Source organism: Prunus persica, chromosome G4 (assembly GCF_000346465.2).
Source record: "Prunus persica cultivar Lovell chromosome G4, Prunus_persica_NCBIv2, whole genome shotgun sequence".
In the NCBI taxonomy this organism is placed as follows: Eukaryota; Viridiplantae; Streptophyta; class Magnoliopsida; order Rosales; family Rosaceae; genus Prunus; species Prunus persica.
This window is the reverse complement of record NC_034012.1, coordinates 9,058,680-9,083,177: the sequence shown is the minus strand read 5'-3', so window position 1 is coordinate 9,083,177 and position 24,498 is coordinate 9,058,680. Positions and strand designations below refer to the sequence as shown.

At 35.6% G+C, this 24,498-nt stretch overlaps 2 protein-coding genes across 6 annotated transcripts; one reads left to right on the top strand and one right to left on the bottom strand.

Annotated features, from left to right (window-relative positions):
- On the bottom strand, positions 1,270 to 10,667 carry LOC18781041 (probable LRR receptor-like serine/threonine-protein kinase At1g53430). The gene is made up of 24 exons (XM_020562077.1): positions 10,188 to 10,667; positions 7,793 to 7,964; positions 7,641 to 7,712; positions 7,280 to 7,348; positions 7,101 to 7,172; positions 6,941 to 7,012; positions 6,443 to 6,514; positions 6,288 to 6,359; positions 6,096 to 6,167; positions 5,952 to 6,023; positions 5,786 to 5,857; positions 5,499 to 5,570; positions 5,315 to 5,380; positions 5,077 to 5,136; positions 4,866 to 4,901; positions 4,736 to 4,779; positions 4,257 to 4,624; positions 3,922 to 4,117; positions 3,700 to 3,834; positions 3,379 to 3,500; positions 3,025 to 3,235; positions 2,695 to 2,932; positions 2,165 to 2,315; positions 1,270 to 1,936 (listed from the first exon to the last, which is right to left on the bottom strand). The coding sequence occupies exons 1-24, from the start codon at positions 10,300 to 10,302 to the stop codon at positions 1,511 to 1,513; spliced, it is 3,057 nt and encodes a 1,018-aa protein (XP_020417666.1). The 5' UTR covers positions 10,303 to 10,667; the 3' UTR covers positions 1,270 to 1,510.
- LOC18780929 (probable leucine-rich repeat receptor-like serine/threonine-protein kinase At3g14840) lies at positions 14,673 to 23,110 on the top strand. Of its 5 annotated transcripts, none has more exons than XM_020562057.1 (24): positions 14,673 to 14,983; positions 15,132 to 15,312; positions 16,384 to 16,455; positions 16,526 to 16,594; positions 16,725 to 16,796; positions 16,903 to 16,974; positions 17,128 to 17,199; positions 17,302 to 17,373; positions 17,460 to 17,531; positions 17,624 to 17,695; positions 17,780 to 17,851; positions 18,173 to 18,244; positions 18,529 to 18,585; positions 18,936 to 18,995; positions 19,082 to 19,117; positions 19,263 to 19,303; positions 19,585 to 19,970; positions 20,119 to 20,314; positions 20,508 to 20,678; positions 20,959 to 21,077; positions 21,201 to 21,411; positions 21,530 to 21,767; positions 21,987 to 22,137; positions 22,448 to 23,110. In XM_020562057.1, the coding sequence occupies exons 1-24, from the start codon at positions 14,884 to 14,886 to the stop codon at positions 22,841 to 22,843; spliced, it is 3,060 nt and encodes a 1,019-aa protein (XP_020417646.1). In that variant the 5' UTR covers positions 14,673 to 14,883; the 3' UTR covers positions 22,844 to 23,110. The 5 variants fall into 5 exon arrangements, with proteins under 5 accessions (XP_020417646.1, XP_020417647.1, XP_020417648.1 ...); XM_020562058.1 differs by having other exon boundaries at positions 14,675 to 14,983; positions 20,511 to 20,678; XM_020562059.1 differs by lacking the exon at positions 15,132 to 15,312 and having other exon boundaries at positions 14,905 to 14,983.

Below are 24,498 nucleotides of genomic sequence, written 5' to 3'. Positions count from 1 at the left end.
GATTGGAGACGAAAATATATGCTCCCACATTCAGCTTGAAGAATTCTTGGCTCTTCCATGGGGATGAATTGGAAGAAAAGATTACAACAAGGCAGAGGCACTGGTGAGTGAAAAGGACTGCAACCAATTTAACTGTAGGAAGGACAATTTATAGGAGGGAAATGATGATTTGGCACTAACTGTTATTTCTCGGGATGCTAAAAACACGTCGGCGGTTTAGATTGGATGGTGCAACAACCAGTAGGAAGAGCTTTTGGGGTCTAATTCTGCAAAGATAAAGTTGCAGCGTGACACACACTTCAACACTACACTTGTTTACTGGCACGCCTTACCCAGGGGTATGCCCAACTAGCTAAATTAGCAATCTCCAAATTTATTTGGGTTTTAGGGCCAATGGTCTTGAACTTTGACTCAATTCGCATTTGGTTTCTCAATTTTCAAAATCGTTCCTGTGGTCCTTCAACTTTAATTTCATTAGGACAAATGGTCTTACCGTCAATTTTGTTAACTTTTTTGTTAAATGCAGGGACAAAATGACATTTTTGTATTATTTTTAATTTCTACATTTTGAATATTACTTTCACTCAAAAAATAAAAACTAAAAGACCTTCTTCCTATCCTCAGTCAAACAACATGGCTGAGGGGTTATGGCTATTGTGGCGAGGATAGGAAGAAGATTTTTTAGTTTTTTATTTTCTGGGGGAAAGGAATATTCGAAAGGTGGAAATTAAAAATAATACAAAAATATTATTTTGCCCCTGCATTTAACATAAAATATAACAAAATTGACGACATGACCATTTGTCCTAACGAAACTAAAGTTGAAGGACCATGGGAACGATTTTGGAAATTAAGGAACAAAAATGTGAATCAAGTCAAAATTCAAGGACCATTAAACCTAAAAACCCTTTTATTTTTCATCAATTTGATTGGAGTAATGGAACATACACCAAAGCAAATCTTGAAAGTTGGATCTCAAACTGAAAGTGTTAAATTTGTTGATATTTTAGACTTACAAAAACAAAAAGACTTTACTTTTTTTGTATAGGAAATTGAGGTAAACATCAACAAGCATAGCTGCCTTCTCATCTCACCTTCCTCAATCAATTGCTCCACTCATCATCACCTCAATGCTTTCATGTTTAAATATCTCATCTAGGGTGTAACATTTGTGGCTGTATTTGTGAAGCAATATGCACCCATTCGGAGAAAGAAAATCTAAAATACATAGCTGCCTCAGCTTTCACAAATATATATGAACTTTGATCATACGAGGCAAAGTGTTTAATTTGTTGATATTTTAAGACTTGCAGAAACAAAAAGACTATAAATGTGGGTACAGTTGGAGGAACATAATTTACACATTAACTCTTGTTCAATACTTTCAGAAACATGTCTCCTACTCTCCTAGTACAAATTTTCCACTAACCCCTTTAAAAAAATCTCTGTGGACTAAATTCAATATAATTGAGTAAAAGAATTTGAAAAGCTTTATTTCATCAGCTTTTCATCACTGTAAATTTACATCATACATATCCTTGAGTAGCTTGGTTGACGAAGAATGTTCCATGGTCTCATCCTTACTCGCAAGAGAAACCGAGGAATCCACCCATGGACCCTCCATTGATGCGCCTCGTACATGACTATCTTGAGAGAATGTGGAAACGTGTGTTTGGCTGTCTTGTGATAGCCTCTCAAAGGCTTTGAACTTTGCATCCTGTTCGGCTGAACCGCGCTTGATTGTTGGTGCTTGAACTGGACTTTTGCCTTCGAGCATACTTACTACAGAAGACATGGGTGGTCTGAGAGTGGGAGATGGGTTGCAGCATAAGAGCGCCAAGTTAAGCATTGTCATGGCCTCCTCTTTAGAGTAGTTTGAACCAAGACTTGGATCCACGAGTTCTAGCATGTTTCCTTGCTCTTGTAGGACATAGGCCTTGAATTACATGTAGAGAAACAAAGACATTTACCACCTCTTGAACTATTCCAGGTGAAAATTGCAAAAAGCTAACATGCACTTAGAACACAAAATTTTTGAAGGTCTCTACTGAAAACCATTTAACAAAATATTTAATCACTTCGAACACAAATTTTTTGTTCATACTGAAGAAATTGTGAATGCTTAATCTTCAAAAGATCACATAACATAATGGATAAAGCTTACCCCATCAAGAAGATACACGAACTCCTCCTTTGGCCTGTAATTTGTGTTGCTCTTTCCACTGACAATTTCTAAGGCAACAATACCAAAGCTGTAAACATCTGCTTTGTCTGTCAAGTAACCTCTCATTGCGTATTCAGGAGCCATATAGCCTCTGCAAAAATAGCAGGTAGCTCCAGATCAGTGAGTATGGTGCCATTAATCATTAGCAAACAAAGGCTAAGAGAAGCATATAAGAAATTTCTAAATGAAAGTATCAAGATATCTTTCAATTCATTAGCCATGCTGCATTCATGACCCCGCAACTCATTAACACTATACAGCAATCTGCTTAATTCAGGGGTTCAAACCGTATACTATATCTTCGCAAATCTGACTCAGAATAGTCATAACAGATACATGTTTCCATATCCCAGCTCTCTATATGCATATCTTATTATCATTGTCCGATAAACAAGCTCTAGTTCAAAAAATTTCAATGGGCATATTAATACATCTTAGTGAAGCTAAAATATGCGAGAGAGAATGCTCACATTGTTCCAGCTATTCGTGTGCTGATATGCGTGTTCTCTTCTTCATCTAGCTTAGCTAAACCGAAGTCAGATATCTTTGCATTTAGATCCTTATCAAGCAGCACATTGGTTGCCTTTATATCCCTATGAACAATTTTCAACCTTGATTCTTCATGAAGATAAGCTAATCCCCTTGCTATCCCCAAGCATATCTTCTTTCTAGTTTTCCAGTCCAAATTTAGCCGTTGTTCGTCACGACCTACAAAGGTTTGGGGGAGAGAGAGGGAGAAATAAGATACAAGACTTTTTCCAAATTTATGACATTCTGCTGAAGATGTTGCAAGTATTTACCAAAAAGAGCACGGGCAAGACTATTGTTTTCCATGTATTCATATATAAGCAACAACTGGTTTCCTTCAATACAGCAACCAAAAAGCTTCACGAGGTTTGGGTGCTGCAAAGCAGATATCATGCCTATCTCATTAACAAACTCACGGTTCCCTTGCTTTGATTTGGAGGAGAGCTGCTTAACAGCAATGACAGCACCATCTGCCAGAACACCCTGAGAATCGAGCAAGGTTGTTTCAGAATCACATCTATACAAAGAATATTTCTTTCACTAATCATCAATTATTTCACATTTGTGCAGTGAATTAGTGCCAAATTCACATGTGGGAAAATAAATATTGTCATGGTAATCATTACCTTGTAAACAGGCCCAAAACCTCCTTCACCTATCTTATTTGAAGGATCAAAGTTACCAGTGGCAGCTTTAATTTGTCGTAAAGTGAAATAACCTGTTTGTAGTTCTAGCCCACGACGCAGCTCTGCCACAAGGAAGGATTTTAGATATTTACCATACAATGAGACATAGTGAAAACAAGAGAGAGAAAACTAGCTCATTTTGTCTCCTATTGTGATGTTGAGGATCATGTAGAATACAATTCACTGTGCTTGGCTACACATCCCCTACTTGCAAGAATTGGTGCGGCAAAGAGCAACTTTATATGCAGAGAGTATCCTTACCTTTATCCTCATCTTTTCCCCCTAAGAAACCACTCAGTCGGAGGACTACCAAAACCAATACAAGGGACACACATGACGCTACTACAATGCCGGCAATAGCACCAGCAGATAGCCCCCCAGTATCAACCTTAAAATCTGAAAAGAAAGTAAAAGTTTTAATGAAGTTAAGATGCACGCAAGTAGAAAGAAAAGTAGAAATCCTAGAACAGGGGTGAAGCTTACTTGGTGTCACAGTAATTGCAGATATAAGAGGTCCATAGACACCTCTGTCAGGAATGGCAGTAGTTCCTTTTCCTGCCCAGTATAAGTGGATCTCTAGAGTGCTACCGTTAACAAGAACATCATATTCTCTGATGATGCCCTTACCAACGCCTCCTGCTTCCTCCATAATATTGAAATCCTTCAAAACCAAATTCCCCTGTGGAAAAAGCAAATTACAACTTTACAAGCTTCAACCAAATTTACCATTTAGCCAAACCAAGTCTTGTAAAGAAAAAAGAAAAGATTACCAATCATAAATGAAAATTTGACAATAATACAAACCCACTTTTACTCACTTGAATTGAGACATCAAATATGCGCTTCCCAAGGCTGCTGAATGTCTCGCTATCAGAATACATTATTTCAGAAAAGTGGAGCTTTACTTTGTAACTGCCCTTTATCATGCAAAAGCCATAGTACTTGAGTGAGAGAGGGGCAAGGCGGGCTGTTTGATAAAACTCTGGACCATTCATATTCAGAGACAATGTGTTTCTTGCTATGTAATCTGCACGAGACTTGCCCATGTAAACCCCCGTACTGCTATAACCCCACTTATCAGATGATGAAACGAAGTGTGATATCCCCACAGTGGTTAAGTCCTCTTCATATTCATTGCCCTCAAACTCCATCCTTCCCCCTCCACAATTGATAAACAAAGAATGGTCTGCAGGTGTTACGGAAATTGCATTAGAAATTTAGACATGACACCTATCACGTCCACTCAAAAGCTGTTGCATGTTCATGAAAGCAAAATCTCATATGAATCAAAACTTACATCGGGGTTTTGAGGGGCAAGGGAGGTCCTTCTCCAAGCACCATCTATTTGTTGAAAGGATTAAGGCTCAGTCATACATGTATTTTATGAAGTTTGATGAAAAAATAATTATAAATTTTAGTAAACTCACGATTGTTGTGGAGACGAATAACTAGAAACTAAATTCCTGTTTAATAATAAAAGGAATTAGTAGAGAATATAGGGCAAACAAGGAGCATATGATAAGTACAAAGAGTTTTGCGAGTAATGTAGGAGGAATGCACTTAAGTTCGTGGGTGCCTTTGCACAGGCGTGCATGTGTATTCTCTATTAGGAAAAGCTTTGGATATTAAAAAGCTTACACAGTTAACTGTGGGCAACTAACAGAAGGTGATCCCGTAAAATTGTTGTAAGACAAATCCCTGCAACAGAAATTTCATGGCATTGATGACAACTCTAAATTCAAAATAATTGATAAACAGATAAAGTTAAAGTTGGTTGCAGTAATTGTACAGTTAAACCAGTCCAGCATTTTGTGCGTAAAGAAATAAACACAGATGAGCAAAACTTCATACATTAGTAATAGAATAATAGACTAACAGGTTATTTTTGTTGTTAATTATCCAACTTGGCACTTGTCCGGTCAGTAAGTTGTTGGTCAAAAACCTGCATCCATAAAACTTACAGTAAATGAAAGATGCAGATAATAGCTAATTCAAGGAATAAATAAAATGCAAAGCATTTGCACAACTAAACTAATGCTTGCTTTATTTAATTGACTTACATGTAATCTAGACTATCAACACCCTGAATGTTCTCTGGAATTTCGCCAGTCAACTTGTTAAAGCTCAGGTCTCTACAAGAGAGAAAGAACTATCATATATTAGATATTTGTCTTGATGGGTTGCAAAACATAATTAGAATCAAAATATAACATGAATCTACTCCATTTTCTGAACAAGGTTTTGAAAAACCTGAAAGTTTTGTAACAATAACTGATAGCAATTTACAAAACTGAAAATTTCATTTTGGTTCAGTTTGACGATGGTAAATTTAAGCTTAAGCACTCACAATGTTGTCAATTTTGTCAGATCGCCAATGTAATCTGGGATTAGACCACTAATTGAGCAATTTCTCAGAGTCCTGAGCCACAGAGATGTAATCAAGAATTAGCAGAATTGCGTCAATAACTACACAGAATCGCAGTTTCGATAGGGTTATGTGATTTTGAACTCACACTGTCTCCAAATTTTTCGTATCTGTCAAATTAGGAAAAGGCATACTTGATCCATTCAAATCAGAAATCCTCCTGATACAAAAGAAACGTCAGAAATACTTATTTGTTTCATTGTAATTACAAGATAGAGGAGCGATCTCTTACAATTGAGTTAAGTTTTTCAACAAAGAGATGGTGGAAGGAATGGGGCCTTCCATGGATGTGCCTTGCATATCACTGCAACAGATTTAAATTTATTGTTCAGTGCACAAAAATATATAAACATTAACCAACATTCAAAAACTTGATTTAAAGGAGTAAAAGATGGGAGATGAATAAATGAAGAGCAGCACTCACAGTCTTTCAAGATTCGTCCAGTTGCCAATAAAACTAGGTATCTTCCCTGATAATCGGCTCCCATCTATCCTACTGCAGGCAGTAAAAGAAGATGAGAAATTCTCTGTTCAAAAATATTAGACATCCAAACAATTGCGTCATGTTGCATCACTTACAAATCATCTAATTTCTTTAGATTTCCCAATGATTCTGGTATTGTCCCTGTAAAGTTGTTCGCAGAAAGAAGGCTGTAGAAATAAGAAGTAGGTTACATTTACCTCAAAGCAGGTTGACAAAACAATTTCAGGTATTCTATGGATAACAAGGTGCTGATATCAATCATACATATAAGTAGCATGAATAAAATTCCAATATATATAGAATGCAAACTCTTTTTCAGTGGATCAGAAAAGGTCACATAGAATCAAAACTGACTTGTCGAAAAGCTATAACACTAGGGAGCCAAGAAAATGAAACATCTAATGCATAAATACATTTTACTCTTGAAACAGATGAAACAGATGAAAAGAAACTTAGTTAAATGAAAAACAATGACATCAAGAATGAAGTCTGGCAGGAAATTTCTGATCGATCAACAAAAGCTTCCTCCATTGGTTGAAGTGGTTGCAGACATAAATGAAAGATTCGAATGAGGAATAGCAAGGCAGTCTTACAGTCTTTCCAAGTCAGTCAACTTCCCAAGACTTTGCGGAAGAGGCCCGTCAAACTGATTATCTTCCAACACCCTGGAGAATGGAATTTGGCAATGACGGTTATGCATGCATATTCCTTCTTTTTTATCATTTAGAAAAAGAACATGAGTGCAAGACTTACAGCTCTCTGAGCATAGTAAAGTCACCAATTGCCGCAGGAATTGAACCACTGAGTCGATTTCCCAAAAGAGACCTGCAGCATACCAACAGTTACATGCTAATAGGCCTGACAGGTATTAAAGAAAACACATGGCGATCAATTAAGTTCCTCAGTGATATGAAGGCATATTAATCACTTACAGAATGCGAAGAGGAGCACGAGAAAGGCTTGCAGGGATTGATCCATTGATGTAGTTACGAGTGAGATCACTGTTTAACAAAAAAGCTTAGTCTTCCCACATTCTATATTGGTTGTGATCATTAAACAAAAGAGGTACTATTTCCTGAAGGAGATTCATAATGCACGGAAAATAGGCTGAAATCTCAACTCAATACTTGTTTATCTTTATCTGAAAGAACCATGAATATGGCAGGGCGTCTGAGAGACTCAGAGTCAAATGTTCCACCAAAACACCAATAACAATTCATCTCTGTACTCAAGTTATGCACAAGAAAATTCAATAAGCTAAGGAACCAACAAGGCAAAATACGTATCACTCACATTTCTTCCAGATGAGTAAGATTTCCAAATTCATCAGGTATAACTCCCGTTAAATTGAGACCCTTCAGCTCACTGCAATGCCAAGATTTAAGCAAAGGAAACTTTGACAGTGGAATTCAAAACAATAAAACTTCAAGCCAAAAAAGTCGTACATGTTTGTGACATGGCAAGTGTTGTTTGCAAAGGAACAGTTGCATGTGACATTGCTTAGAATATTGTCAGTGAAGTATCTGTAAAAGCCTGATCCACCACCTTGGCAAGAACTTCGGCTGATGTTCCAAAGAGTGTTGTGTAGTTTTGTGGAAATTGTTTCAAGAGTTCTCACTGTCACGTACAAATCAATTAGTAATATGAAGCAACAGGTTCACTACAGAAATAACTAAATAAAGAAGAAGAAAAAAACCTAGTATTTTCAACAGCCAATAAATGCCTCCTTCCGGGGAAGAAGGAGGGAAGCAGTGTCCTTATGCTAAAGAGTGCACGTACTATTGGCACCTATAAAACTACTAAATCAACCCAAGTTTTAAATTTTATGTCAAGTTTAATCTTCACAAAAATTACTAAAACGGACCAAGCGTTTCTGATAAACTTATTCATTAACTCACCCATTTGAAGTTTTATTAGTCAATGGCATCAAAACGGACTTTGAACATATATTCATAATATACTGAAAAAATAAAAAAATAAAAATTCCAGCGGATTTTTCAGGCAAAAAAGAAAGCAGATTCTTAAAGGCTTCCAAAGCAATAGTCAAGTGTCATCTCAGATTAAAAACTGCCCATATCAAGTGTCAGGCTCATCTTTGACACAACTTATAGATCACATGGTCAAAATTCATATGCAGAAACAATGGTCAATTTTTTCATACTAATTAACAATATCATTTTCCTTAGGTCTGACTGACCATTTATTAGTATTCTCAATTCACAGGTGGCAGAGGATATGGTCAAAACTACAAGTAGCCCACGTTCACACTACAAAGCATTTATGTAGCGGTCCCAGTCAACCCTAAAGCTAAAACCTCGACCAAAACTCATAATAAACGAGTAATACTATTCTTATCATATTTGTATACTATATTTTTATATTATTTTATGTAGTAAATGAAGTAAATAACCGCATCAATTAAAAAGTATCAATAAATCACAAAAGAAAAGAAAATATTAAATTAATTTTAATTGATGTATTGTCCACATCATCTGTCACATAAGTTGATATAAAAATGTGGTAAGAGTAGCATTATTCATAAATCATAGGCCGTAAAACCATTTGTTTTTTAACTAGGACTCTCTCTATATCCTAAAAAAATAATGCTAAATATGGTTAAAACCAATTTTAAAAGGGGTCAAAATCATGCAATTATTGGTGCACTTTTAGCAAGAGGCAATCAACACACAACATTTGCTATATGACAAACCAAACAGATAATCATGATAAAAATTTAAGATTAAAATTCCAAATATATCAAATTTGTAAATAAATTTCATGACTTGTAACATCAACGCAACCAGATAGAGCTGCCCACTCTGCAACTTGCATTCATATAAACTGTTAAGGACCATAATGTCCCTCATCACCATTTTTTACTCTCCCCATTGATTGCAGAGCCAACTGGGAGGAACTTACTGAACCAATAAGGCCTGCGATCTATACACCATCACGTGGAGATTTCTCCATCATCATGTGGGCCCCAACTACTCTTCTGGGCCCACAAATACATAAATCACTAAGATAAAATGAAAATCAACGACCAAAACTCATTTTCCTCTCTGACCGTGACGATCCTATCAGTAAAACAACAAAAACTGGGGATATTTTCTTTAGCCAAAAAGATTATGGCTTATGATGCGGCTAGTTCTATCAAGACTAAACTCAATTCTGTACTTGAGCAAGATGATTGGTCCTGGCTGCCACCTATAGCAGAAGACATTGATAGTGATTCAGAGACGAATGACAAATCAGATTATACGCATCTCTCGGAGAAAAATCTTCAAACTAATTGATAAACTATGAACTATATGACTTTAACATCGGATTATAAGATCAAAACTTGAAGTGGGTAGTGTTTGACTACTGAGAAAATGTTGAGAAAAAAAACTGATGGAGAAAAGACATAAAAACATCGGATTATAAGATCAAAACTTGAAGTGGGTACTGATTGACTACTGAGAAAATGTTGAGAAAAAAAACTGATGGAGAAAAGACATAATCAATTTCTAATAGATTCTAGAAGTGAAAACACATGTAGTTTCAAAAACGAATACCAGAGAGAAATAAAGTCAGGAACTTTACAAACAATAGAAAACGAAAAAGAGCAGACACTGATGCAGATGAAGTCCAAGATCATTAAGAAAATTCAAATTTCTTTGCTTTCTTAGAGTTTTCTCAGGAACCAAACAGAGTAGTTTTCACTACAAAGTGTATAAACAAACCAAATGCAACGCAGTGCCCAGAACAACAAAAGCATCACAAAATCCGAAAACCCAGAAACGTTTCGTAGCCAAAATCAAAAAATTTGAAGCGAAAATGATGAATTATTGTACTTACCTTCTTCCAAAGGCAGAAGTTGAGCATTCGATTCAAACCCAGTGAAGCAATTCAACGCCAGAAACCCCAACACAAGAGCAAAAACAATTTTAGAGGTCGAAATCACGAACCCCATTTTGCTCTACAACAAAAAGAAGAAAAGAAAAAACTGTTTTCGATGTCTCCAACAAAACCACAATCTTAGCGTCCTACACTCAACAAAAAGACAACAAAGCAGAGACAGAAGCAGAGAAAAGAAACAGAGGGAGTGGTTAGTAACTTGGCATGGAGGGAAAGGGACAAAGAAGAGAGTGATTCATGAATGAGATAAAATGATATAAAGGCCAAGCAAGAGAAAAGCGTTTCCTTTTGGTTTTGGAAAATGCTAGGAAAGAGATAAACACGAAAAGGTAGGAGAAGAGAGGGGGCGGCCGGTAAGAGGGAAATTTTCTCTGGTTTTTGCTTTTTGACTGTTTTTTGAAAGCGCCAAACTGAATGTCTGCCTTGTGAAAGGACACTGTCATGTCGCCAATAATATATAACGCTACGGTTCGTAGTTTGCCAACTTTATGTATCGACCCTTACTAAAATTAAAATCAAAATAAATTATTACCCTACTTACTGGTAACTACAGATATCAAATATCTTTTTCCTCCACATATTTCAATTTGGTTTCAATTTTGTTTATCGTAATGAATTTGTTTATCTATATAAAATTTCTTGTTGGACTAATCCATGAGTAAAATGATTTTAAATAAAGAATTTGATAATTATATTCTTGTGGTAGGATGGTGATGATGAGAGTGATGACCATGGTAAAGTGGTGACAGACAGTTATAATAGTTGTTGAGGAAACAATGATTACAATGGTAGTGGTAGTGATGGCTGGGGATTAATTTCATCATGTGGTTTATTTAGAAAACGTGAATGTAATAGGTTAATTACTGCATGTTTAATATCAAATGATCTTTTTAAACCATTTGAATTCGACATCATTTCTCTTTCAAAATTTCCAAATCTTCAATTATTATACTCTGTTTTTAAACTATTATTCAATATACAGTATGATGTTTTGTATGATATACGTAAGAGAACATAAAACCTTCGTTCAATTGTTTACAAAAATAAATTGGTTGAATCAAACTACTCACTTAAATTATTGGTTTAGTTCAATTACAAAACCAATTTGAATTTCACTTATTTAAAAGAGCACACGTGATCTTGATACAATTGGAATATTAATTTAATGTAATGTGACTCTATAGAGACTGCTCATCCATCCAGCACCCTTTCATCATTTTTTTTGACTGAAGCTTATCTTTCTTTGACCTGGGACCTGAAGCTAAGCCTATGATTCCTATCCCTGTCAATAAAAAATATAGATGGGGTTTCCTCGATGAATTTATAATGGGAAACATTGATAACTATTTGTCTTGGATTAAGTGAGTTACATAGTCACATGGCTCTCATACACAGTTAAATATGATTTTTTAATCAATAATATTGTTTGTCGTATTTTCTAGAAAGTGATATTTTTTCTTTCAAATTATTGATTGATATATATATATATAAATAATTCATTAAAAATACGAAATGAAAATTACACATTAAAAATAAGAGTAAAAAATGTTCCTCTAATCTCGACTTATCTTTTTTGAATAAAAGTAAAAAACAATTCATTTTTGACAGCTGTGAATTAAGAACCGTGGTTTTTACCTGCGGCTTCAATTCAAAGTCAATAACATCCGGCTTCTGTGCCATTGACTGGTCGATTGGAATGCTGTAAAGGGAATGCTGTGGAACTTTTATGTATAGATTATTATATTTTTGGAAACCTTTATTCGGGTGATTACGTGTTTTAGTCAAAACAGCCTTTTCCCTTTTTGCGGACGTGTTTGCATGGAGATTTTGGAATTAAAATAATTAATGATTGATGCAAAAGTATTCTGGAAATATATATAAAAAGAAAAAAAGAAAAAAAAGGATGAAAATTCCACGAGAAATATTCCGGTGGATGACTTGGATTTTTCCACACGGACGTTGGAGAAACTTTAAAACAATATTTTGAGTTATTTCTACATGCCCTGCATTCAAAGTTCAAATTGTGTTAAAAATAATAGAATTTACGTAAGCTTTAGCATACATGGTTTTGATGTTATTCAAAGTTCCAAAGTTCAAATTGTATTAAAAATATAGAATTTACGTGTGCAGATTGGTCCAAGTGTACCCAATTGATAGGATACTGTTGATATACATGACTGGTGAATCAAGCATCAAAGTTGCATATGGGTTGGCACCACAATGAAAAAGTAGACCAAACTCTCCCACTCCCTCCTTGAGTGCACTCGAATTCGATTTACGTAAAAGACAATTTTGAGACAACTAAATATAATATTTCCCCCTCCCGTTCCTACCAAATGAAAAAAAAAAAAATTGGCCACAAAATGTTAAACAAACAATCTCTAGAGACAATGAAAGAAAACAAACAAGTTGACGCAAAAACTGGACCAACTAATTAATAGTACAATAATTTAACAATTTGATGAACTGGAATTAAGATGATCTTAATGATTGTATACAATAACTAATCTAGTTTTATCAATGATTGAATACTCGTTGGAGCTTATTAATGATCTAAAATACTTGTCCTAATTTTTTTATTAGTACTTATTAGGTCATGGAATAACAGCCGATAATGTATATGTAGACATAATTGCTATTACTCTATTATGTCAGTTACAAATTAGTAAACTTAAGCAACTTGCTTGAATTTTTTTTGTCCTAAAAAAGAAAAGAAGCAAACTCAAGCAACTTGATTAATAAAGGCATATATAAGAACGGCACTTTTTATGCATATCATCATGGAAAACTTTATACAATGGGTAGCTCATTTGATTGGCTTAGTTGAAGTTGTATATAAGAAAAATAATCCAGGAGGAATCCAAGTACACCAGTGGGTGTTTAATTATTGTAAATTTCGTAATCGGTTTAGAAAATTAGTAGCCTACTCTTGTCAAAATCACATTGAGAAAGAATGATTTTCTTAATTAGGTTGGCTTTAAGAGGCAAATTGTACTATGCAAAGTATATACGTCTTTTTGACATGGGACGAAATTTTAGAGTTTTTGATGTCTGATTGGAGTCTATAATACCTTTCCGAAAAGAAAACGACAAGACGAACACTACTGATCACTTTGCCACGATATAAGGGCAATTTGGGCGTTTTAATATCTTTAATTTTTTTTATTATTATAAAGTTTTATGGGTGTTTTCATAATTTTCCTTTTGGGTTCTTTCTTAAAACCTAGTTTGGTAGAACTATTTAAATAATCTTTCATCTTATTATTCCTATTAATTAAAAAAAAAACGAGAGTTTCTCTCAATTATTGGCTGGTGGATTCCATAATTTTTAAGGGTGATCACTTGAGCGTCACTTTTTTTTTTTTTTTACTAACCCCATGTAAGGTCATATCTTAAATGTTAGATAGTGTATGATCGTTGAGATGGATCCCATACATTCTCAACCACCATCCATGTTTTGATTTAACGCCAAAAATACAATAAGTTCTCAAATTAAGTCAACAATTTAGGTTAGGTGTGTACATACATATATGTTTGAGTTTTCAGTTCAGATCAAGTGTGTGATGTATATGAATCTAGCGAGGCCACCCTATACATGGGTTCAAAAAGTCCGGTCTCTAGTCTTTAATTAGTAGTTTGCATGGAAGGAACTCCCAAAGTTGACCTCGGCATGTGTTCAATACATACACTCCAAGTATTTATTCATAGATCATTTCTGAAAAAACTCAACAAAGTCGAATAATATTCAACCATTTGATTCAATGATAGTTATTTTAGTGTTCAAAAAAAAAAAAAAAGCTTTGTGTTCATCTATTTATGTAATCACAATTATATATCTTAATATCTTATGAATTGCCTAATGTTTGTTTTTTCAAAAATGCTCTATAAATGAAATCTTCAAAATCCAACAGTTCGGATCATTGAAATACAATGTGAAGTGGGTCCAATAAGATGTCTCATAAATTTAAGAAAACCATACTGAGTTCACCTTACATGGCCACAAGTACACCTTTTATATAACATACTGAGTTTCTTTCACTACTTACCAATTCGTCATCAAAACTTTCTCCTTTTCAAGGTTAATATGTTGATGGAGATGCGAAGGAGGAGGTGAATATATTCAGAGATGAATAGTCAAGTCAGCCGATCATACGTACCTTTGCTTTTGAGAGAGTACCTGCTCTGCTCATTCAATAACTCAAAGTCCTCTCTCTATATATATATTCCTTTCCAATTAGAAGAAGAAGCTGTAACCAATAAAGTGCCACTTGCTTGAGCTAAAAACTATGCACTTAATTCAAACCAAAAAAATAATGTGTAGTGTGCTAGACAGGGACAAAATCCAACAGTGACAATTTAAAGTGATTTTATATAAACGCAAATTTATTAGAAGGAGAGTGGATGAGAATAATAATTTTCTATACTCGTATAATTTGAAGTATTTGACTTCAGTCTGAGATCTTCGAGGTCTACTCCCTCTCCCACCACCCACCGCCCACCACCACACACCCTCTTTCTCTTTAAATAAAAAGCTGTTTGCTGTAAGCACTCATTCTCCTCACAACACAAACCCATTCTCGTTTTGGGCACTGGTTTCCTCTTCAAATGTGAAAAGGTTTCCCTTAAAAATTAATTGATGAATATGTTCTTCCTCCCTCGACTTTTTCTTCATTCTCTCTTGGTGGTTTGCTTTGCAAATTTTGCTTTTGGAGTTACTCGATTGCCACGACATGAAGGTATACGTATATATGATGCTTGGATTCATGACTTTGTAGTTATTGTTTATGTAGTCATTAATGGTAGTAATTGTATGAATGTGTAGAAATTGAGTTTTGAGCATGTGGTGTTAAATTGTTGCACTTTGTTTTATATATATATATGTAGTACAAACTTTAGCTGACATAGCAAAGACACTGGGGAAGACGAACTGGGATTTCAGTGGAGATCCAGATCCATGCAACAATCAAAAACCATGGACTGATACCAATCCCTCCAAAGGATTTGAGTATGGCGTCACCTGTAATTGTTCCTTTGCCAATTCCACTGTCTGCCATATTACCAGCATGTAAACCTCTCTCTCTCTCTCTCTCTCTCTCTCTCTCTGTCGGTGAAAGCTTTCTCTTGAAAATCTCTCTTGTTCTTAGACTATCTTAAGATGGTATCAAGAGTGAATATTATTCACGTGGTATCAAGAGTGACTATACGCATGAAGAATCATATTGAAAGTATTTCACATTAGAGATAAAAAGCCCAACATAAAGTTCTTAAAAAATCTTTTTCATTTTTCGCTAATTGATTTTGAGTAGGATGCTCGGATTCTGATATGGCGTAAGTTACTCGAGTTTTGATGTGAAAGAAATAAGTAAAGTTTAGAAGGATAAGATACAAATAAAACCAAAAAGCACAACAATTATTACATCAAGGGACAATGCCTAGGAGGCCCATGAGCTGTCTCTGACACTGAAATCAGTGCATGAGCTCAGCTGTGATTGGACATTTGGTATTCTGGGGTCTATCAATTATTTATCATTTTCACATTGGCCCCTCAATTGACTTAAAATATCATCCTGCCACGTCCTCTTCCGTATTTTGGCAATGGTGTTTTCCAGAAATAGTGTTTTTAAGACTGGGCTCAGGCGGCTTTGGGTCATGGGTTATGGGTGGTTCATGAGTGGAAGTGGCCTTGAATGGTTTTCCTTCCAATTTTAATTCAAGAAAATGCAGAAAAATTTCTGGCAGACACACTTGATGAATTGATACTCAGTTCTATGATGAGTTAGTAGTTGTTATTACTGCTGTATGCAGGCTTGCCTACGTAACTGTTTGGTTTTGAAAGAGTTGGCTTTCTTATTTATCACTACAGAACAAAATGCACATGAACTGTCTGCGTAATTGCATATTAAGTATTTTCTCTAAACTCAAAAACAATTTTTGAGCCTTAAACCCATAATTCACGATTGGTAAAGCCGATTTTTCAGAAGTCAAAGTATTTTCTCAAAATAATTTGTGTTTTAACTGTTTTGGTCTCCTCTATGATTTTTCAGAAGCATTTCTTTTTAGTCACAGTATAGCTGCGAGACAGGTCTTTGTTAAATTGCAATTAAGATTTGAAACCTTGTTTTGTGATGAAGCACAGAGTTATGAAAGCTCAGGATTTGCAAGGAACACTCCCAAAAGAGATGGCTAGGCTCACCTATCTCGAAGAAATGTAAGCACGTTGTTACCTTACATGTATGTCTGTTGTCAATGAGAAAATGACTCATTTCTTTCTCCTGCAGCGACCTCACCCGCAACTACCTGAGTGGTACCATCCCTCCAGAATGGGGCTCCCTTCCACTTGTCAACATGTACTGTCTTTTTTTTTTTCACACTGCATACATGTCTGTGTGTGTGTGTTGATGTTCTTGTCGTGTTCTTATTGATGGCCATATAATGTTATTGAGCCATTTATTTAATAAAAGTGATCATAAATTGCAGTTCCCTTGTTGCAAACCGTTTGACCGGTTCTATCCCCAAAGAGATTGGAAACATCACAACCCTGAAGAGTTTGTGAGTGTTGATTACGCATTTGTTTCTTCTTTCCTCCACTTGATTTTTTGGAGATCCTTAATGATGATCTTTTTTAACACAATGGAATTGAATTTGCTTTGTGTAGGGACATCACTATGAATAATTTCTCTGGAGTGCTCCCTTGGCAGCTTGGGAATTTGCTCCTCATAGAAAGAATGTAAGATTGTCCTATTCCGAATTTTATTGTGATAAAAGAATATTTGGTTTATTATATGGAATCGCTTTGCTGTAGACAGATGCTGGATATTTTCATCAGAAATCATCGACTTCTTTATCTTTAATATGATTGTTATGTCTCCTTCATGGTTAGGCTTCTTACCTCAAATAATTTTACTGGGGAGTTGCCAGATACATTTGGAAATCTTACCGCACTAAAAGACTTGTAAGCTTCTGTTTTTCTTTTTTCTTAAAGGTTTCCTAAGCACCCAAATACCGCATTATAGGATTAATTGGTACTGTTTTCCTTTTGCCAATCATTATGCAGCCGGGTGGGTGACAGTCACTTTTCTGGGCAGATACCTGATTTTATAAAGAACTGGACAAATCTTCAGAAACTGTGAGTTTTTGTTGTTGTTGTTATCTTTGCTGCTACTTGATTCTGAATATTATCACTAATTCAAATGTTATGACTTGTTAAAACAGACTGATTCAGGCTAGTGGTTTGACGGGGCCAATTCCTTCCAACATTTCTCTTTTGACAAAATTAACTGACTTGTTAGTATGGATTTTGATTTTGTATCTACTTATAAATACAAACAGATTAGCAATTCTGTAATCTATGTTCATTGCTCAATTTTAACATGCAGGAGAATTACTGACTTGAGTGGGCCTGAAGCACCCTTTCCTCCACTTGAGAATATGAAAAGCATGAAGACACTGTGAGTTAATGCTTGCATGACACACAATGTCTGTCTGTACCAGAAGTCTTTTGCAAACTCAAAAGTTTAGTTTTTCTGTTACAGGATGTTGAGGAGTTGCAATATTATCGGACGGCTACCTCCATATCTCGGGGACATGAAGAGTTTGAAAACTTTGTTAGTACAAATGTCTTTGTCCATGTTTTATTTACTGTCTTCAGATAAATTATCTTCTTTCTAGATGCTATTCTAATAACTCAAGGATTATTGAATGACTTTGAGGATGTTGGAGGGGGCCACATGTTTCTGTATGTACAAAGAGAACATGCGCTATTTTTAAGTAATCAGCGTACTCACACACATGTATACACGAGCAGATCATGGCATATATTTGACACTTACCTTATTCCTGGAAAGGTTTTATTATTATTTTTAATTTGAATAACGTCTTTCTCTAGGGGAGCATATCTGAAATGCATTTGTTATTGGTTTGTGCAGAGACCTCAGCTTTAACAAGCTAACCGGGGAAATTCCAATCAGCTTTGTTGCTCTAGCAAAAGTGGATTATATGTAAGCAATTTGAATTACAAATCTTGGCTTTCTTACAAGAAAACTCAAGCAGACATTCTCCAATGGTTTTGTCACACCCCAGCCCTACAAGCTGGACGTGTTAATCATGCTTACTATATAACTAATGACTCACAAGTTATACTGGAATGAATTTATTTTCTAATTCGTTAATACTCAAGCAAACAACAGAAGATATATATATATTTTTATCTAGTAATGCATTGCTCATGTCTATACCCCCTTCTAGTAATTTATGCCCTTTTTCCTGTATCAATTATGTTTAGATTCTTAACCGGAAACTTGCTGACTGGACCCGTGCCTACTTGGACGAAAGAAAACTTGTAAGCTTCTCTTCCAAATGCTAATATTTAGTTACGTAGTAAGGAAATTTATGATGTCTAATACTGGATAAAGCACCGTACACGCTTTAACATGACTTTTCATATTATACTCATGAAATAGGCATTAATGTTTAGATCACTGATTTTAAAATTGTTGATAGCATTCTTAGATAGTAGCTATTCCTTTTCATGTAAGATTTTGAAGTTTTGAAACTATCCTAAAATGTTTCCTAAGTTTATGACTCCTAAGCTTTTTCAAGGTTTCCCTCATATCTCCAAAACATTTTTTGCAAATATTAGTAGACCAGCCACCTCTTGCTCCTCATTTTATTTTCTGTCTCATACTGCAGTGATCTTTCATATAATAACTTCACCATAGGGGACACAGGTTGTCAATCACAAGGCGGCTTGTAAGAATGTTTTCATTAGCTTGAGTTTACTTTGTTTGTGTCTTGTAGAGCAAATTTAAAATTTCAATTTGTGTTAATTTCTACAGGAACTTGTTTGCAAGCTCTTCAAAGGGAAATAGTTCGTAAGTTACAAATTAATCCTCTGAAAGCATGCGTAGATAAATTTACCTGGCATTCCAACTGAGTATTCTTATTTTATTTTACAACTTATTTTCATTTATGATGTTATCTTGCTGACTTCTTCTGGATCCTGCATTATTCTACCAGAAAAACTGCTTCATGTTTCAGAACTGCAAAATGTCCAAAAAGTAAGTTGGGTTTCCACATATTGCTTCAAGATATATTTATTTATCTTTGAATTTTTTTTTTGGGGGAGCTGGAGGAAAAGTACCATGTGAAAGAAGACCATTATACACTTGCCTCAACCCATCATGAACCTGCATGTGCAGTCATTCATCGTACCCCTGAATCTTCTAATGCCAAAATGGAATAATAGAAATAATTGCCTCTTTTTTTTTTTTTTCTTCTGGGGTTGATTCTTTTTTGTTTTCCTCCTCAATGGCCACTAATCTTTTGCTTTCTGTTGTAGCTTGGTACTCTCTCCATATAAATTGTGGTGGAAAAGAAGTAACTGTTTTTGGGGAAAAAAATACAACATTTAATAGTGACACAGATTCAGTTGGACCTTCATCGTTTCGCCAGAGCTCAACAAATTGGGCTTTAAGCAGCACTGGTTACTTTACTGATGATGACCGTCCTCAAGACACCTTTATCCAAAATAATGAATCGATACTCTCCATGGCCAACCCAAAACTGTACATGAATGCACGCCTTTCTCCCATTTCTCTAACTTATTATGGGTTTTGTCTGGGAAATGGAAACTACACTGTAAACCTCCATTTTGCAGAGACAGGGTTTACAAATGGCAAAACATATAAAAGCCTGGGAAGGCGTATATTTGATGTTTACATTCAGGTAAAGGTCAACAGACACTGTTTAGTTCCTGCTTAATTCAAATGTTTATGAATTTCTAGTAATAACATGTAAAATAGGTTGTCAAGGCTGAAAAAATAAACCACATTACGGTCGTGAAATGTTATGTAACAAAACTAGGATATTGCAGGGGAGACTAGTGCAGAAGGATTTCAATATTGTCGATAAAGCTGGTGGGATTAGTACTGCAGTCATAATGAACTATACTGCTGCCGTAACTAGTGGTACCTTGGAGATCCGTTTTTATTGGGCTGGGAAAGGGACGACCGGTATCCCTCTTAGAGGAGTTTATGGTCCTCTTATATCAGCTATTTCTGTAGATCCTGGTAAGTTTACACTGTTCTGAGCTTCTTCTACTTGCTATTTGTAGACCATTGGGAGCTTCTCATATGTAAATATCATGTTAGGCATTAATATTACAACACAATTAAGAGATCCGGCTTTAGGTAGCTGTTTGAATAATGCAATCTCTTATCTATTACATTCGCATTTACTCTAATAAAGCTATTCTTCTTCCGGCAGACTTTGTACCCCCACCAGAACCTGTAATATCACCTGCATCTGGTGGAAGTGGCATATCTGTAGGTGCAGTAGTTGGAATTGTGGCTGGGGGAGTCTTCATTATATTACTGATTTTTGGTATTCTTTGGAGGAGAGGCCTCCTAGGACAACAAAATACTTTGGAGGATGGTATGTGCAGTTTAAGCTGTTATTTTGTATGTACTTTTCATGTATATTTAGGCACACTCTGTAAGTTGATATTTATTTAGATATTGAACTTTCTAACGCCTTGATGCTGCTAGAATATATTATACTGTTGAAACCTTTGATGCGAAGTCTGCCTACCTATAGATCCAGTTACTTGTTAAATTCTAGGCCTTGAATCAGTCGCTTGATATTAAGAAATAAAAATGCTACCATTATGAAATTCGTGTAGACAATTTCTTATATGAGTTTGCTTCTTACCCAGATTTAAAGGGCGTGGACCTGCAGACTGGTAAATTTAGCTTTAGGCAACTCAAAGATGCCACAAACAACTTTGACAAATCCAATAAGATTGGCGAAGGTGGTTTTGGTCCTGTTTACAAGGTATTCCGTAGAACCAATATTTCTTATTTATTGCATTTGGGCTTACTTGATTAATTGTAAGCATTGTTACTAAAGTTGCTCTGCTTTTTAGAGAGGGATTTTCACCTTGTTTCTCAAATGCAGGGCCTTCTATCAGATGGCACTGTAATTGCTGTCAAGCAGCTTTCTTCCAAATCAAAGCAAGGGAATCGTGAATTTGTGAATGAGATAGGCATGATTTCTGCTCTGCAACACCCTCATCTTGTCAAGCTTCATGGATGCTGTATTGAAGGAAATCAACTATTGCTTGTCTATGAGTACATGGAAAATAATAGCCTTGCTCGTGCTCTGTTTGGTAAATATTACTCTTGTATGCCTAAACTTCATTTGGTTCCTGCAGATGGGTATAAAAGATCTTATACATAAAAAACATGTCCCTTATAACTAACTTTGAGTAATTTGACAAATTGAAGGGCCAGAAGAAAGTCAGTTGAAGTTGGATTGGCCAACAAGGCACAAGATCTGTGTTGGTATAGCAAGAGGTTTGGCTTACCTCCACGAGGAATCAAGATTGAAGGTCGTTCATAGAGACATCAAGGCTACTAATGTGCTGCTTGATAAAAATCTTACCCCAAAGATATCTGACTTTGGATTGGCCAAGCTTGATGAAGAGGATAATACACACATTAGCACCCGTATTGCTGGAACTTAGTGAGTCCCCGTGATATTTTTTTTTTTTTTCTTCTTATACTTTTATTTTGATTTCTTCCACCCCGATGATGGGTCCATAGAAATAGGAAACAGATGGAGGTTTCTCAACTTTTTATAAGTTTCAAACTTAACTGGATCTGTACTGTTAAAGAAACTTTGTAGTATTTTTTAGTATTTCACTAAGCTAAATATGGGGAAATGATGAGCGATTTTTTGCAGTGGATATATGGCGCCTGAATATGCGATGCGGGGTTATCTGACTGACAAAGCAGATGTTTATAGCTTTGGAATTCTTGTATTGGAAATTGCTAGTGGGAGGAACAACACCAGTTACAGGTCAAAGGAAGAAAGCTTTTATCTTCTTGATTGGGTAACTTGATTCTACTGCTTCCTCATTCACAGTTAAATTTAGTCTGATACTGTTTATCTCTATTCTGTGTCTCTGGCTGAGGGGAAGTGATTGATACTGCAATAGTTTTAATGATGAACCAAAATCAAGTCTGGTTTCATTTGGCATTGATTCTCTTTTATTGAATGCCTGAGCACATTATCTTTCTCTGACAATATTAACCCTGAATGACTACTAGTATCATTGTATTTACCTTATATACGCAAGATCAGTGGAAGTATTTGTAAAGATAGACAAATTATGTTGCTTTTTTGTACTTCGCTGTTTCTAGGCACATCTACTAAAAGAGCAAGGGAATTTAATGGACCTAGTGGATCCAAGGTTGAGCTCGGACTTCAACAAAGAAGAGGTGATGCTTACAATCAATGTGGCTCTCCTCTGCTGCAATGTCACTTCAACAGTTAGGCCTACCATGTCTTCAGTCGTGAGCATGCTTGAAGGCAGGGCTGCTGTTCAGGAATTGGTCTCAGATCCAAATGCCTCAACTAATGAGATCGAAGCAATGAGGAAACATTTTGAATCCAGTTTCGGAAGGAAAACCGGTGAGAGCCAGACACAAACTGCGTCAACTGAAGGGCCTTGGACTGGTTCATCTACATCTGTTCATGATCTCTATCCAGTCAATCCTGATTCAACTTACTGGGACAACAGAAGTGATAGAAACTGAGCAAACTGTCTTGACTCTCAAACATTTATGTTCACATATCATCTCTACACCCCCTCGATATACACACGCATATATATTTTTTGTTTGGCAAGATAGCTGAAAGAATAATATAGATGTTTCTACAGCATGGTAAATTGGTAAATGTAAATTATGAATCCCTTGGATCAACTTTGCTACAGCACAGAAGCTGGTATATTATATCTTCTGAGAAGATTGCATTACGATGACATAATTTGCAATACAGGGCAGAGGTTTAGACTCAGGAAATTGAATAAATTACTTGGAAGCTAAGCTTTGTTACTGTTTCTATTTGAAAGAGAATGGTGGAAATCAGCATTCTGCTCAATGTGGTTTTGAACTTGTCATGCAATATCAATATGAGTGTTGGAAGGAATGAACTGGCAGATTCGGCTTAGACAGATACAGGAGATGAGAATAAGTCATCTTCCAATGCTCCAATCCAACGACCCCAAGTGGACAGTAGCCTTTTTTTCTGTAACTTCAGAAATCTAAATTCCAAGAGAAATGCGCATTCAACAATTCAAAGCAGATTTTAAAGATCAAAGTAGATTTTAAAAACCAATTGTCAAAATCTCACAATGCAAAATGCAGACCTCTCATAAGAAGAAAATGCAGAGGAAGAAGCTGTCAAATTTTCTCTCAATGTTGTAGCCACCCTTTTTACCCAAAAAGAAGTCTGCCCTAAATTTCCCCAGCTGGCAGCCAAACATTGGCTTCACAATGAGACAAAGAACATTAGAATAGAAAGTTTACAGCTGACAAAGGCTGGACTCACATGAGAATAAAATGTATGATTTTTACCTTCAAGAATCTTGATTCTATTTTAGCTATAACAAGGTTGATCTCGATTTCTGTAATCATTTTGAATGCATACTTAAACTAGCCTAAATTCTTTGAGCTTGATTGATTACATACGAGATTACAAGTTTGTTAAAGAAAGCTAAAAACATTAGAAGAACGAAAACTAACAATCCTAACGTAGTTACGTAGCAGTAGAGGAAATAAAATATAGCTCCCAAAATACATGGCAAAAACTGTAAAACAATTGTATGATCGGTGCTACTTCCACAATTACATAGTAGATAAATAGACTGTACTTGATGATTTCTGATAGATACAATAAACAAGTATTCTCCGGGCACATTAAAATCACCATGTGCTTTGTAAGTGCCTGCATCACCAACCAGGAAAGTTCATTGAGGTTATATAAAAATTTGGATAAGTTCTTAGACGAAGAAACAAAGAAAGGACAAGTCATCCAATATTGATATTGATAGAACAGAATTGGAATATTAATTTAATGTCGCTGTAAAGAGTCAGTCAGCACTCAGCAGCAGCCTTTCATCTTTTTTGGACTGAAGCTTATTTTTCTTCGACCTGGGACCTATGAATCCTATCCCTGACATTATTTTGAAAATAATTTTGGTTTTATGGATGAATTTAAAATGGGAAACATTAATTGTTTGGTCGATTTCACATGGCTGGCTCTTCACACAAGTGGCTCTTGTTTCTTTATTTTTTATTTCTTTATACAGCTTCAATGCATTGACTGATTGATTGGGAAGTTGGAGTCCATCCAAAAGATGAAAATAATGGACACCTGAAAAAGGGATTGCTGTGTAACTTTTACGTAT

Excerpts from the sequence above, each read along its gene's own strand:
- LOC18781041 (XM_020562077.1), bottom strand. The coding sequence starts at position 10,302 with ATGGGGTTCGTGATTTCGACCTCTAAAATTGTTTTTGCTCTTGTGTTG. Across the intron at positions 7,173-7,279 it reads CGTGCTCCTCTTCGCATTCT|GTCTCTTTTGGGAAATCGAC; the intron begins GTAAGTGATTAA and ends GGTATGCTGCAG. Across the intron at positions 2,316-2,694 it reads ACACGAATAGCTGGAACAAT|AGGCTATATGGCTCCTGAAT; the intron begins GTGAGCATTCTC and ends CTATTTTTGCAG.
- LOC18780929 (XM_020562057.1), top strand. The coding sequence starts at position 14,884 with ATGAATATGTTCTTCCTCCCTCGACTTTTTCTTCATTCTCTCTTGGTG. Across the intron at positions 16,456-16,525 it reads CTCACCTATCTCGAAGAAAT|CGACCTCACCCGCAACTACC; the intron begins GTAAGCACGTTG and ends TTTCTCCTGCAG. Across the intron at positions 17,532-17,623 it reads TTGACAAAATTAACTGACTT|GAGAATTACTGACTTGAGTG; the intron begins GTTAGTATGGAT and ends TTTAACATGCAG.